Source organism: Malania oleifera, chromosome 9 (assembly GCF_029873635.1).
Source record: "Malania oleifera isolate guangnan ecotype guangnan chromosome 9, ASM2987363v1, whole genome shotgun sequence".
NCBI lineage: Eukaryota > Viridiplantae > Streptophyta > Magnoliopsida > Santalales > Ximeniaceae > Malania > Malania oleifera.
In genome coordinates this window covers 19,253,478-19,269,766 of record NC_080425.1, presented here as the reverse complement: position 1 = coordinate 19,269,766, position 16,289 = coordinate 19,253,478, and the positions used below count along the sequence as shown (strand labels likewise).

General features: G+C 34.5%; 2 protein-coding genes across 2 annotated transcripts; one reads left to right on the top strand and one right to left on the bottom strand.

Annotated features, from left to right (window-relative positions):
• Positions 1 to 3,356: 3,356 nt before the first annotated feature.
• LOC131164245 (phospho-2-dehydro-3-deoxyheptonate aldolase 2, chloroplastic-like) lies at positions 3,357 to 8,855 on the top strand. Its single transcript, XM_058121285.1, has 5 exons — positions 3,357 to 4,039; positions 5,273 to 5,550; positions 6,033 to 6,309; positions 7,427 to 7,672; positions 8,327 to 8,855. The coding sequence occupies exons 1-5, from the start codon at positions 3,524 to 3,526 to the stop codon at positions 8,585 to 8,587; spliced, it is 1,578 nt and encodes a 525-aa protein (XP_057977268.1). The 5' UTR covers positions 3,357 to 3,523; the 3' UTR covers positions 8,588 to 8,855.
• Positions 8,856 to 10,874: 2,019 nt separating this feature from the next.
• On the bottom strand, positions 10,875 to 13,070 carry LOC131164246 (protein EXORDIUM-like 2). The gene has a single exon (XM_058121286.1). The coding sequence runs from the start codon at positions 12,058 to 12,060 to the stop codon at positions 11,140 to 11,142; it is 921 nt and encodes a 306-aa protein (XP_057977269.1). The 5' UTR covers positions 12,061 to 13,070; the 3' UTR covers positions 10,875 to 11,139.
• Between the last annotated feature and the right edge of the window lie 3,219 nt (positions 13,071 to 16,289).

Genomic DNA, 16,289 nt, shown 5'->3' with positions numbered 1-16,289 from the left:
TGTCATGGTTTATGCAGGATTAAATGGAAACTATCGCATTTATAAATGACATGCTGCCAAAATTTAAATAAAATACTCTTTCATAAAATGCAAACATTAAGGGGGGAATTTTATTTAAACTCTAAACCATTCTATTTAGTAAGGGGGAGCATTTATGTTTTTAGGAGACACTAATGGATTACCATCATCAAAAAGGGGGAGAATGTTAGACCAAATTGTTAAAGGTCTTTCATTCCTACTATGTTTTGATGCTATCAACCCATTAGCTGCTCTTAAGGTCACTAACGTTTCTCTAAGATATGTTTTAGGTATACAGAATGGCATCTGAACTAACAAACAGTCAGAGTAACTCATGTCATGACCAGAAGCACAAGTCTCTCAAAGCATTCATAAACAATACAACAAATGTACAAAGTCATCTGAAAAATGAGTGTGTAAAATAAGAGAGATATCATCTTGTAAATATCTTGTACATAGAGTGAAACTCAAATACTAAGAGCAAGAAAGGGGTGTATCACACACACACAAAAAAATACTAGTAAAGTCATTTAAAAGTGTATAAAGAAACCGCAAACAGACAAGAACCTTCTTAGAAACTTAAAAGGACAAAATTTTAAGAAAGAGGATCTCTTCGACGGACACAGGGTTTCGTCGACGAGTTTAACACAAACTTCGTCAAAGAACACAAGGTTCTCGTTGACGAAAAGATACCAAGGGGCATCTGAATTCAAATCCACATCTCATCGACGAACATAGGGCGTCGTCGACGAATTACATGAAGGACTCATCGACAAACACAGGTTCTTGTCTACGAAAATATATCAAGAGGTACCTGAATTCAGAACCAGCAACTCGTCGACAAACACAGGGCTTTGTTGACGAACGTCGGGCAGCAGCGAACATTAAATGTTGCAAACGACTATTTTGGATTTTTGTCTTACATTCATAAATGCCCAACGGCTCTGCAGCGTTGCACTCGCCCATCTAATGTATAAATAGGAGGAAATAGCATTTACTTCCTATCAAGAGAAATCATATTGAAAGAAGATCATTCATTGGTATTGTTATCTCTAGGGTTTACTCACAAACTTACTTACCCTCTTCTTGCTACTCTTAGTCTTACATTCACTCTATTGACAGAGGATATTGAGTAAGGATTTTATTTGTTTAACTACCTCAAGGGAGTATTCAAGCTTACATTTAATCTTCATCTACCTTTTTGTAAACAAGGGCTCTTTGTGAGCTGTTTTTGGGTGTCTCTAAATGAGCACCCTGTTGAAGCTCTTTGTGAGCTGGTGTGTATTGGCTTCTCCGCCCGAAGGAGGATTTTAGTGGATTTTGGGAATCCTTGAGTTGGTCTCAAGGCGTGGACTTAGGCGGGGTGTCGAACCACGTAAATATCAATGTGTTAAACTTTTCTTCTCTCTTATCTCATTTATATTGTTATCGTGATTTTCTATATTTCCTTTTTTTTACATGACAATTTTATGCACTTACTCTTGGTAAGATTTCTGTGTTTGTAGAAAGTAAGCACATCATTGAAGAAAGTCTATTCACCCCCCCTCTAGACATACTATCAGGCCAACAACTACTATTCCTATTCAAATTCTAGTAGGTAAGAACCTCGGTATAGAGCTCCTATAGTGAGTGGATAGTGTGTGTTGGAGCTATTATAATTATAAAAAAATAAAAATAAAATCATTCACCATAGTTTATACAACTAGTCACATCATAAAGAGACAACAGAATATAAAGGAATCCACAACATAACAATTTAGGCAATCCATGAAATCAGTAAAAAGAAGACAACACAAGCAATGAAGTAACTCCGTGAGTTACTTAAAGTTTCTCTGAAGTTAAGTTGGGTCTGAAAAGAGTATTTAAAATATATGAAAACATTGCCAAATTTTCAAGGTTTATATTTGATTATATGGTACTATTTTATGATTTTACACATGTAATTGAACTTTCATGATTTTTATAATATTATAATTTAGTAATTTTAAAATACTGATCATTTTTTTTAGCGAGGGAATGTTGAAATATTAATTATTTTACTTATTATTTCATAAATTAATTATTCATTAATAGTGGTTATAGAAATAATTAATTTAATTATTATTTTCTAATATTAGTTAAACAAATTAAATTATGAATTTAAATTACAAAAAAATAATTAATTAGATTAATAGTGGTTCTAAAAACGATTAATTCATTATTAATAAAGAAGGTTTTAATACATATAAACTTATAAGCACTATTAGCACTAGATATCACTCTAAACATGAAATAATAATAATAATAATAATAATAATAATAATAATAATAATAATAATGACACTTGATAGCATCAATGGATAAAAAATAAATCAATAAATTCAACAAATATTAATTCAATTATTATTGAAGGTTACAAAAAAAATTAGTTTAATTATTAGTGGCTACCAAAATTTTAGTGTTTTAATGTATATGAACTCATAAGCACATTGGATCTAATTCTCTAAACATGAAATTTTCATGAAATAAAAAAATAATAAGAATAATATTTAATGATATTTAATAGATCAATGAATAAAAATAAATTGATAAATTTTAATTATTATTCAGAGTTACAAAAAATATTAATTTAATTGCTAAAAGAGGTTGCAAAACTAATTATAAATTAATGAAAGGTTTTAAAAACTAGTCATTTTTGGAATATTAATTGTTTTATTTAGTTTTCACAATTAATTCATTTATTAATAGTGGTTACAGAAATCATTATTTCAATTTCTTTTTATCAATTCAATTAATAATATAATTTAAAATTTTAAACTACAAATATTTATTATAAAATGTTCAATTCAATTTTTATTAATACGGAAATTATTATTATTGTTTTAATGCATAAACTCATACATTGTCTTAGCATTACATATTACTTCTTAAGTATAAATTATTAGGAAGTTAAAAATAATAACAAATATATCAGTAAATTCAATTAAGGTTAGCAGTTAATCTAATTATTATTATATATTGCAAAAAATAAATTATAAATTTATGGAGAGGTTTTAAAAATACTCAACATGTGAATATGTTTATAAAAAAAAATTATATATGAAAAAATAAATAAATTATAAACACATGTACATTAATTCTGTGAATATTATGCACATGTTAATTTGATTCATAATTTAATTTTAATTACTAAATTTTAAAAATTATTAAAATATAATTTTTTATATATGAAAAAAAGTATAAACAGATGTGTACTAATTCTGTGAATATTAAGAAATATAATGATAATTTGGTACATAATTTAATTTTAATTATTAAATTTAAAAATTAATAAAATTCATCCCGTGCACTCTTGCAGTACGGTCTCTGATCGCGTAATCCGACCCGATCCGACTCGGGCACTACGCAATTCCATCTTCCTTTTTTTTCTTTTTCTCTGAAATTCCTACCGATTTTTTCTTCTTTCGATTTCACCGCCTCTCTCTCTCTCTCTCTCTCTCTCTCTCTCTGGAAAAAGGAGAGAAACATGGCTCTCGCTAACGCCTCTCCTCTCCCCGCAAGATCCCTTCTACAGACCCAACAGTTCATGCCATCCTCCAGAGCTCAGCGAGCTTCAAACGCTTATTTACCAATTTTCAGACCAAGCAACCCCACCTCGGCTATCCACTCTGCTGATCCAGCGAAAAACGCCGAGAAGTCGGGGAAATCCACGGCCGCCGCTGACCCCATTCGGTCGAGATGGACGCTAGATAGCTGGAAGTTCAAGAAGGCTCTCCAGCTACCCGAATACCCGGATCCGAACGAGCTCGAATCCGTCCTTCGAACCATCGCGTCGTTTCCGCCGATCGTGTTCGCCGGGGAGGCCCGGAATCTCGAGGAACGCTTGGGTCAGGCTGCTCTTGGCAATGCTTTTCTTCTTCAGGGCGGGGATTGTGCCGAGAGTTTCCAGGAATTCAACGCCAATAACATTAGGGACACCTTAAGGGTTCTTCTGCAGATGAGCGTCGTCCTAATGTTTGGTGGTCAAATGCCTGTTATCAAGGTTTCAATTCTCTCCCCCCTCTCGCAAATCATCATCTTTTTGGGGTACTATTGAATGATAATGGGTATGAGTTGTTTCATTGGTAAAATGCTGGCTGAATTTGCAGACGTGATTTTGGTTGTAGCCTGTCATACCTCTTTTTCATTTTCTATTTATGAGAATTCACTATGTCGTGAGAATGTTTTGAGTTGGAATGATTAGGAATCATGGGTATGATTGTTTAGGTGTGAGGAATGATGAGTAAACTCGTGAAACTTGAGAATGAAGCTGTTAAATTTATAATTCTTAATTGTTTTTACTTATTGTATGACTTGATTATTTAAAAATTTATACATAAGGGCATTGAGACTGAGTAATTGGATGCTTTGGTGTGATTTTAGGGGGTACAACGATTTCTCTTAGAACCATGAGCTTTGTCATTTGCCAGGACTATGCATGACGAATTTTGGGCTTAATGTCTACAAGTTATGGATTATGACTGTTTAGGAGAGTTTATTAGGGATTCTTGTGTGAAGCAGTGACAACTGACAAGAACTGTTCTTATTTTCCAACTATTTTATTTGTCTGGTCAACGATTCATGGTTTTTAAGAGATGACATTACATAGTTTGATTGAAAATCTTAACTAAATGTTTGGCAGAGAGGAATGTGATGGAGTCAGACAGTATGGCATCAAATTTATCATTCAATTGTTTTTAATAATCCCGTCCACCTTTCTATTCCATGAACCAAACATGATGTAAATATAATCTTTTGGAGGGGAATGATATAAATTATTATAGCTTTTATTGTTTTCTTGGTTAGCTGTGTTTTCCTTAAATAGAAGCCTCCATATGATTTTTAGGCTTGAAAATGATTCATCGCAGAACCCTTTTATTAGTTATTAGTTTTGTGCAAGTACCATCATGTGATACATGACAAATGTGGGGTATTATGGATTATAGCTATTTAAGAGATTTTATTAGGGATCAATGTGTGAAGCATTGACAGGAACTGTTCTTATTTTTTCAGTTATTCTATTTGTCCAGTCAATGATTTTCAGGATTCATGAGAGATGACATTTACATTTACATGGTGTGCAATATGATTTTTTTTCCCCCCCCCCGGGGGGGGGGGGGGGGGGGGGGTAGCTTTTCTTGTTTCTTGGTCAGTTTTGCTTTCTTTGCTATTCAACAATTAGGCATGCTGGCATTGCAGCCAAAGAAGATTAATCTTGTACATATTATTTGTTTAGGTGGGGAGAATGGCGGGTCAGTTTGCCAAGCCAAGATCAGATCCGTTTGAGGAAAAGGATGGAGTGAAACTTCCAAGTTTCAGAGGGGACAATGTAAATGGTGATGCATTTGATGAGAAAGCAAGGATTCCCGACCCCAACAGGATGATCAGGGCCTACTGCCAATCCGTTGCAACTTTGAATCTTCTTAGGGCATTTGCCACTGGAGGGTATGCTGCCATGCAGAGAGTAACCCAGTGGAATTTAGATTTCACTGAGCATAGTGAGCAAGGGGATAGGTATTTAATTTCATCCACTAGTTTTATTTAGCAAGTATATATTTTACAGAGATGTATTTCATCTTTGAGCCAATTTTCTCCACGTATGTTCCACTGGTTTGTCTCTTAATTTACATTATCTCCAAATATAGAAAATAAAAATGGTTAATCTAGGTGTTGAGTTTGCCATTGCCAAATGGAAGTTTATACATGTGAAATTGTTCAAGCATACATTCACTTTTTACATGTTTGGAGCAATTTGTAGAAATAAGTGGTTTTTTTACTGTCAAAGAGTAAGATTTTTTTATTTTTTTTCAAATTTAGTGAAAAGAAGAGGAAAATGGGTTCATATTTTGGAACTGCATTCTGTATATAAATTGCAAATATGCAAAAATGAAGCCAACACTTTTGTTTCGTGAAGTGGCTTAGAGCTGAGCTGGTTGTTGTTATGATGTTTACATTTGGAGTATTTTCTGGCTTTCATTGTATTTGTGGCTGTACAGGTACCGTGAGCTGGCTCACCGAGTTGATGAGGCCATAGGATTCATGGCTGCTGCAGGACTCACAGTAGGCCACCCTATCATGACTACAACAGAGTTTTGGACATCCCATGAATGCTTGCTCCTACCTTATGAACAGGCCCTTACCAGGGAGGATTCAACTTCTGGACTTTACTATGACTGCTCTGCTCACATGCTTTGGGTTGGGGAACGCACCCGTCAGCTTGATGGTGCCCATGTGGAGTATCTGCGAGGAGTTTCAAATCCCCTCGGCATAAAGGTAATAATATGGATTCATTTATGCCCTGTACAAGCTACTCGTTTCTCATAATATCTCTTTTTACATGATAACTTTGCTTTACACCACTTAATTCATTCTAGGCACGAAGGAAATAGAGGTTTGCCTAAACGGGTGTGTACTAATTTATTGAACTGGTCCTATTAGACTGTTGGTGGCGATGCATAATTTTCTTAAAGTTGGTCCGACCAAATCATACATGGAAACAAGTCTAATTGTGAGAAAATTCAGAGATCTCTTTTCCATTTTTACCCTTTATGAAAATGAAATGTCAAAAAACTCAACACCCAAATGGTTAAAATTAAAACAATAAGGGGTCATTTAGTTTTGGAAAAGTTTTCATTTTCTACTTTTGTTTTTTCCAAAAGAATTACAAAGGAGTTAGCTAATTTTTTTTCATTTTTACAACATTTGTAAGAAATAAATTAACAATAAACAATTTTGGCACTATTTTCTACTGGAAATTTTTTTTTTTCCTTTTCTAATTTGAAAAAAAAAAATGCCACTTTATTTTTAAATTTTTCAAATTTATATTGAAAGCTTGGAAAACATTTTTTTTTTATTATTGTTATAGATTTCTAACTTTGGAAAATTGAAAAATGAAAAATGGAAAATGATTTCTATAACTAAATGTCTAAACAGCCCCTAAATTTTTTTTATCTAACAGGAAATTATATTATTTTTTTTTCTAATTATTAAGTAAGCATATGATAAGAATATTTTTATTTATATTTGACTATGTAATTGCCTCTTAGCTAAGAATATTTTTATTTATATTTGACTATGTAATTGCCTCTTAGCTTTATCAAATAGTTATGCTGTTGACAAGAATATTTTTACTACCACTTTATGGAACAATTAATATAATTCAGTATTTGTTCTAGTTAAAATTCAGAACTTGTTCAAGAAATCTTGTTTGAATTCAATGTTCACCACTTCAACACCTCATTTTGCCAAATGCTCCCTAATACCATGACTATATTAATAGATTAACATTATTTGTGGAAGTTGTCGCGCCAGTGTGGATCATTTAGTGAAATTGCTTGTTAACTAAATATGGATTTGAAGGCAAAGATTACTGAAAACATTTATGATGCAGGCAAGTGATAAGATGGATCCAAATGAGCTGGTTAGACTTATTGACATTCTAAATCCTCAGAATAAGCTAGGAAGAATTACTGTGATTGTGAGAATGGGAGCTGAGAATATGAGAGTGAAGCTTCCGCATCTGATCAGGGCTGTCCGCAGAGCAGGGCAAATTGTCACTTGGGTCAGTGACCCCATGCACGGTAACACAACCAAAGCTCCTTGTGGACTCAAAACCCGGTCCTTTGATGCAATCCGGGTAAGATCTGTGTCTTAAGGTCACTGTTTTTTCACTTGTTCTATTGTCCAAATTCCTTTTCTAAAATTAAAAATTCCTGAATCTGTACAGATGTTTTAGTGTCTATTCAGCATACAAGCCACCGTATAAAAAAAAACCAAGCCTTGAGATCATATAGCAGAATTCTGAAAATTCAGAAAATCATAAAAACGTTGCTTGGGTGATCATGCGAATCTTGAAGAGTAATTCTCAAAAATAGTTTTGGAACCATTGGGTCCTTCAGTCACTGTAATATCTTATAGTTATGTTTTATCCATGTGGGTCCTGATTGATGGCATGTGTGCACAGCACACTCTAAACTACTTGATGAATGGTTTAGGTAGAGACATATATGCAAACTGCTGTAGTTGGGAAGGTAACATCATTGAAGACATATTTTGCAATACTTGGTCCATGAAATCACTTCAAGATTTGTGTTACTCTTTGTTGCTGTAGCTGCATTTTCCTGATTATAATTGATGGATTCATTTTCCAGCACCTTTTCTTTTATTTATTTCCAAGGAACACACAGTAGAGAATCTCACAGTTTGTTGCACTTGAGCTAATCTTTTATAATTGGCATTGTTTTAAATGGTAACCAAATCCTTTTTTACTGAATGATGTTGTTGTTGGTAGGCTGAGGTGAGGGCATTCTTTGATGTGCACGATCAAGAAGGAAGCTACCCAGGAGGAGTTCATCTGGAGATGACAGGGCAGAATGTTACAGAGTGTGTTGGAGGTTCCCGCACCATTACTTACAACGATCTGAGCTCGCGCTACCACACCCATTGTGACCCAAGGCTTAATGCTTCTCAGTCTCTGGAGCTTGCTTTCATTATTGCAGAACGACTGCGGAAGAGAAGGCTTGGATCCCAACACTATTTGGCCCCAATGTGAATCTACGAAATGCTTTAGTTTGCTTTAGGAAATGCTTTGGTTTGTGGAATGGAACAAAAAAAAAATAAATAAATAAAAAGAACTTGTGGGCAACTGAAAAAATCAAGCGAAAATTCGATTTCAATCTGTCTAATTCCATTCCTATATGCCAAATATGTAGTTATTTTCTTTCTAGTTTCTCTCTTTGCTTGTAAATAGAAAACGGGGTGGAAAGTGAGGCAGGCATGATGTATCATGGAAAAAATTAATAAATCTGAGGTTGTCAAAATGCAACCGTGCATTTTACCCATTGTTATTTGCTAAAACAGGGGATTGATGCAAACCACTTTCTTTAATGAATGAAGAAGAAACCAGAGAATTATTGGGCTCTTGTGATAGTGGGCAAAGCTCAAATGTGGATTTGACTTTGAATCAGATCAGAGACGTTACAGACAGGACAACGGGTTAGGGATTAGAATCTCGGGGATTTAGGTTTGAGAGCACTTTGAAAAAGTAACTATAACATAATTATTAACTAAATAATTAATTATATATTATTTTATTATGCATTATTAATAAAATGTAATTAAAATTTAGAATGAATAAAAAGAGCCATCTAAAAATTTAAACTAACATTATATAAACTAAAATTTTCATTTTAGTTATTAATATTTTTTTTTTTACATAAATCAATGTGATAATCATATGTTATAAATATATACTAATCATAAGATTATTATTAATTTATAACTAACATTGTATTATTTTGGTTATAAAAAATATTTAAATTTTAATTAGAAAGTTAATATAATTATTATTTAAATTTTTAATTATTAAAATATTAATATTTTTGTTTAAAATATATTCAAAAATATGTATTAATTATTATAATTTAATTCTAGATTGAACAACAACTATCTATAAATTTATTTAAATTAATTTTAAATAAATTAAAATTTTAAATTTAATTAATAATATTATTTTAATAATGATTTAATATGACAGTAATATTTTATAAATATACATTAAGAACAAGATTATTATTTATTATAAATAATTAAAATAAGTATTAATGAAATTATTAATTAAAATTATTAACATTTATAATTTAAAACATGTTTAAAAATAAACATACCGTACCCCATTGTTGTAACCTATCGCAGTGTTTCGAAAAAGGGTCTTGGAATGGCAAGAGGTGATAAAAATATTGATGGCTCAATAGAGTCGCTGCTAACTGTTATTTTCCTAAGTGTGGTTAGCTCACCTAATTACTATCCGTTAATTAGTCTCTAAATTAATTTTAAGGTTACTCGGTAGTCTCAATCTACTTTTATCAAAATTAGGATTGAGAGTATAGTTTATGCAAAGGAAAGTTATTAGCACCTCCTAAACAATCCAATGAATGTTGAAATTTCAAAAGAGAATACAAAATCAAGTGCACTTTATCAAAAGAAATTAATAACTTGGAATGAGAGTAGTAAGGATTTAATAGTCTAGAATTTATCAAATGAAATTGTCAATGACAACATAAATTAGAGAAAAATGATTCATGTAATCGATCTGATTTTAATTTAACATAAATAATATTTTTTTTATTATATATTTAAATAATAATTATAAATAAAAATAGTATACTTTATTATTGTTACAAAAATAAATTTTATTATTTTAAATTTTAATCACTTGTGTATTGAGTTTGCTGCCACTTTTATTTTTATTTTTTTGTAAAAGGGATATAATTAAAGAAGAGAGCATAAAAATAAGGTGTTTACTTCTATTAGAAATTTTTTTAAAAAATTTAGGGACCAAATGTTTTGATATCTATTCAAAACTAACCCGCTCTATATTATATTTTTTAAAATATTAAAACAGAAAAAATACCAATTGAAACATAATTCGACAAAATTATTTTTATTAAATATAATAATTAATAACAAAATGAAGCAGACAAAAAAAACTCAATAAATTTTTTGACGATCAAAGTTCAGGGAGTGAAAATTAAAGAACTGTTTGGCTTCTAAATTTTTTAATGGATTAAAAAAATAAACAAGTAGATAAATGAAACAAGCCGTCTCTCAGAGGTCAAACCCCAGCAGTCATCTAGTGAAAATTAAATCAGTCAGATGTTGATAATGTTCAATGTTTATTGTCAATTCAATAATCAAATTTCCTAGTTGAATAAACAAAAGAAGGGTGGCGCCTTTCAGATACCATTAATTACTAACAAACAAACAAACAAAATCTCAAAAACCTTACCCATTCAAATAGTATATATATATATATATATATATATATATAAAGAAAGAAAGAAAGAAAAATAGAGTCATCTTATTTCATATATAATAATCACTTATATATTCTGGCAATTAATAATCATTAATATTATTTATTTCCACAAAAATATTTGCAGCCTTTTTTATAACACAATTTACACGTCATGCAAACCGAGAAGCTTCTTCAAAGAGCCCATTGTTTTTTCCACACCTCAAAACGCTGTCGTATTTACATACGCTCTTGATTTCCTGTCACATACATCCCCCGTGACAATTCCTTTCTACTTTTCTTTCCACGCTTCACACAAGCGTCGCGCAAGCTGAGGTCTGCGGGTCCCACATCGCCGGCAGCAGAAACTTCCGCCCGTTCACCCCGTGCGCGTTGTAGCTCGCGCCCGAGGTCTTATCCACCAGCACTTCACCCGGGTAGCCGGGGTAAGCCCCCTTTCCGAAGATACCGGTACACGCCGTCACCGCCTCGTACATAGGCGCGTTCGGCGGCCCTTGGTAATACCCGTCGGCGAACGGGTTCGTGACGGTCCCGGCCAAGACGGTGGCGAGGTTAATGATCATACCTTCGACGCCTACGTCCCCGTTGGGCGCCACCAGCGGCGGAGTTTGTGGGCCGTAGATCGGCTGGTGGAAGGGCCACGCGCAGTAGCCGGGGCATTGAAGCTCCGAGTTGCCAACCCAGATGTAGGCGGATCGGGTCTTCCCCCTGGTAGACCCGTGGGTGCCGCACCGGTTCATGCAGAATCCGTCGACGGCGACGTCTTTCGCCGTTAGAACGATGCTTATGGAGGGGCCGGCGGTGGAGACGCCGGAGGAAGCGGGCTTGGAGGCTAGAGCTACGAGGTGGTAGTTCTTGAGGTTTTTCCCCAAAGTAGAAGCCTCGTGGACGAATTGCTTGCCGAGGAGGAGGACAGCGGAGCCGCCCTTATACTTCGAGGTGGTCCTCCACCAGGATGCAGCGGAGGGAAGCGGCGGCCGGGGAGAGTTGAGGGACTGGAGAAAGTCGACTATAATGGAGCGTTGGACGGGGCTGAACTGGCCGTACCAGATGAGATTAACGGTGATATTGCCCTTGAGAAGAGGGCCGTTGTGATATTTCAGTACCAGCGGCTGCTGCTGTACCAGAGCGGAGGAAGAAAGCTGGAAGAAGAAGAAAGAACAGAGGAGAAGAAACGAACAGATAGTGGCAAAACGGTAAATAAACCCCATTGGGAGAGTGAGTTTGAAGCTTGGAAATGAAGAAGAAAACTTAATATTGGAATGGATGACTGCAGAGGGCTTGATATTTATACACGGGCTCGTGAGAAGGGAGGGTTACAGATGTAGGGCCAGATGTGTCAGGGTCCCAGACTGCCACGTGGGGCGGAGTGGTTGGCTGTCAAACGCGAAGGAGTCTCGCCAGCCAGGCTGTCAGGTTCTGGATGACGTGGTAATCCAGCTACAACCAAGGTCTCCCTGATGGTGACTAACCCAAGTGGTATATTATATTTTAATTTTATATTTACCATGCCATGCACCCCTCCATGATGAAATTTACCCATTTACAAGTGGGTCCCAATGTCCATGCCGCCAGAAAAAATCGGAGCCGTAGATCAAGGCTCTCGCTTTGGGGGTAATGATGATGAATGGGCGGATGGGATGAGGATGAGGATGAGAACTGTGCCCCATGAACTGTTTAATCTCTGCAGTACTGCAGGGATTTCTGGTCCAGTGGGCTGGAGTACTTTGCGTCTTTTGGGCAGGGGGGGTTGAAACTGGGTGGGTTAGGGTGAGGGCTGTTGCATGATTGGAGGGCAGGGGCCCACGTTAAAGTTTTGATGGATGATGACGTACGTAGGTAAAGAACGATGGAAGGGAGGGTAGGGTAGTGATGCGCTGCTTTAGCATTAGTTTAATAATTAGAGTCGGCGTGACCTGAGCCAGAGGATTAAATTACTGAGTCCTACGAGATAAGGGCGAGGGAGTGGGGACCTAGTCTGGATTGCAGGGGGCAGGCCTGGGACTGGGAGTGAGGAAGGGCAATTGGCATGCACGAGTTTGGTGTGTGAATGATACGTCTCTTCTGATGCGTGTTTATATCACTCAATCATTTACTAGCTGAAAGCTAGCTAGAAAACACGTCTTCTGCACCAAATGTATTTTATTTATATATATATATATATATATATAGACATATATATATATATGAACATTAGCATTATTGACACTTTATAATTTCCTATTACCCCTTTCATTTTATTTTATTATATATTAAATGATCATTTTATCTTCCAATTTTTTATTTTATAATTTTAAAATTTTAAAAAATACAGTTATCTTTTTATTGTGAAAATGAATAAATAAAATTATCATTTAATATATAATGAAATAATATAGAGTGCCAATAACACTTACTAATAAGAGTGAAATGCTTTTTTGCATCAAATTTATAATTTTTAATTAAAAATTGGGTTTTCAAAATTAAAAAAAGTTATTTATCTGACACATTCAACTCAATTTTTACTTTTAAAAAGAAAAGTCAAGGTAAAAAAGGGGTGTTAATTTCACCCTACCTGACAATTTTGCTTTCTAAGTTTTTACTTTACAAGTGAAAAAAGCACCCAAAAATAAAAAAAATAAAATGACAAATCCGTCATTTCACTGTGAAATTAATAGATAAAATTGTCAATTAATACATGAAAAAATATGTATCCATTACTAGTCATATTTTTGAAGTGTTAAGAATATATTTCATATAATATATATTGTTATTAATTAAGAGAACATAAGACAATTTTTCACCAACATTTTCTTTCTTACAAATTATCTTATTATTATTGATAACCAAGGAACTCCGGCCACCATCGCGGTACTTTGACCACTATGGTGCAACACCAAACCTAAGGGGGTGAAAGCTGCTCGTCCATTGACGTACCTTTGGTAATTCATCGGGATAAACTCTCAAGGGGCAATCAAACTTGTGACCTTGGGGCCACCAAGGTCACGAGCACATTAGAAATTTAATTAATAAAATGGTTTTAAATTTAAAATCTATAAAAAAATTTCAAATTTCCATTACTTTCTTGATCGCCATTATCCTTTAAAAAATAATAAATTTTAAAAATATATTATCAAGAAATCTGGCATTTCCTTCAATGGTAAATGTAACTATTTACCAAACAAGTAGTCCTCAATCTGCATCTTCTAAAAACTAAAGTTGGTGTCATTAAACATCTCGATCTTTGAATTCTTTTCGTTTGACATCTTGATTTGTCAATTTAGAGATGAAATAAACTCAAACAGACAGCGCGGTTGAATCTGGAATGGCTGAAAATCTTAGAAATGGTTCAAGTCGTTCGAAAAACGGACCTGAAATTATTCCAAAATCCTGGTCAAATCTTTTGGTCAAAATCGGTCAACTTTCTGTTAAACTTAATGCAATATACTCCCACTTAACGGAATATTCCTGATGCCATTACTAACGCAGTTACTTGACTGCTGACGTGGAACTGACGTGACAAGTGGGGTCCTGGGATGATGTGGATGTTGTCGTGGCAAGTGGGCCCAGGGATGATGTGGATGTTGTCGTGGCAAGTGGGCCCAGGGATGATGTGGCGACTGACACATGTCTGCTAACGTGGCTCTAACACAACGCTGACGCGACACTGATGAAGATGCTGACGCAACATGATGACATCACGATGGAGTGGGTTGACTGATGACGTGGCAGTGGGGCCTAGTGATGATTGTACTAAATTACACCAGATAAATTCTCAGGGAAGTGGGGGGTCACAATGGACCGCTTAAGTCTCACTTTCTTAGACAGAATTTTCCTTAGACATGTAATTAGCACAATATAGCTCCTAGGACCTCCGATCTGGCGACTTTGCTCTAATTTGGCAATTTTGCTATGATCTGGCAACTTTACTTTGATCTGTCTCTAATACCAATTGTTAGGGATCTAGGAACAATAATCACACACACAAGCAAAACTATCACACAAAATAAGAACACCAGATTTATGTGGTTTGATCTAATCTAATCTACCTCCACGGAGCACACCAAATATACTATAATTTAGGAGATAAACAAGAGGAGGAGACACAGACTCAACTAAATTCTTCTCACACTTTTCTCTCTCTCTCACCTTCAACACTCTCACACTCCTCGCTCACTCATTCACTTGCACTATTCACATAACGCAAATGCTCTCATTTATAGATACATAGGATAGACAGAGAATGAAAGGAGTTATTGCATTTTAATGGGATAAATGAACATGTGGTATTTAATGAAATAAATAAGCACGTGGTATTTTTATTCCAGCGCATGAGAATTGGCTCCTCCACGATCTGCGGCTCATCCTCATCAAGCCATTAAATTTCATATTTATTTCTCCATTTCCATATTTGCTTAACATTTAGGAGTAAAAATTTTGAGCATAGATAATACTTTGTTATATACACTTTTTTACTGTACTTAAAATTTAGACATTTACCACAAGTTACAAATTTTAATTTTAATTTTTTAAAAGTGGGCTTACAATGTAATATATTAAAAATAAATCAATTATAGTAAACTATACACTAGAGGGCACAAAAATTCATCTTACAAGTGTATTGTGCATGGATGTTAGGTCAAGAGATGATTAAAGTCAAAATTTTATTAATATTATACTTGTTAGTTTTCTTATTGAATGTTTGTCATACCTGTTAGTCGTCCCAGCCGGGAGTATGTAGTTTAAAGAGGGAGTAAATAGACTCTTTTCGCAAAATGCATATGTTTCTACAAAATAGAATGTTTGGTAAGATACAAGTAATTATATCACAATATATGAAATATAAATCATGCACAAAACATAAATAAAAGAGTGAAGGGAGGGAAAGCTTAACACCAGAGATTTTTGTTGGCTTTTTGAGTCCGATCTCTGTTTTGATGTTGACAAACCACCAGTATTTTATGTGTGTATTTAGTGTGTGAACAAGTTATCATTTTAGCATGAACATAAGATACCAAAAAATGGAAGCCAGTAGGGACATAAAACTCACATACTACTAGTGAATTTCATGGAAAATGAAAAGTAAAAGAAGAAGATATTTTGATTTTAATTTGTATTGCATTTAATTTTTTATTTGGTCTGTAATAATGCATGCATATGCATGATATGATGCTCAGATGACCGTGGTTTGACCATAGGGAACCAAAGGCCATAAACAAACCTTAGGGCTTTAGTTGACCGACATTAGGTTTTTAGGCTTAATTGAAAGCCTCGTGCGACAGAACTATTTATGTGTTATAGCCCTCGGTTGACCGAATACTCTGTTGGCCAAAAAGTCAACAAGTTAACTAAGGCTCGGGCGACCGAACTTAAATTGAACTAACTACCCCCGGTCGACCAAATACTTAAAAGCCACTTTTCCATTATTCCCGACCGCCCAAACTCTAAGATCAAAAATACC

Excerpts from the sequence above, each read along its gene's own strand:
- LOC131164246 (XM_058121286.1), bottom strand. The coding sequence starts at position 12,060 with ATGGGGTTTATTTACCGTTTTGCCACTATCTGTTCGTTTCTTCTCCTC.
- LOC131164245 (XM_058121285.1), top strand. The coding sequence starts at position 3,524 with ATGGCTCTCGCTAACGCCTCTCCTCTCCCCGCAAGATCCCTTCTACAG. Across the intron at positions 4,040-5,272 it reads GTCAAATGCCTGTTATCAAG|GTGGGGAGAATGGCGGGTCA; the intron begins GTTTCAATTCTC and ends TTATTTGTTTAG. Across the intron at positions 7,673-8,326 it reads GGTCCTTTGATGCAATCCGG|GCTGAGGTGAGGGCATTCTT; the intron begins GTAAGATCTGTG and ends TGTTGTTGGTAG.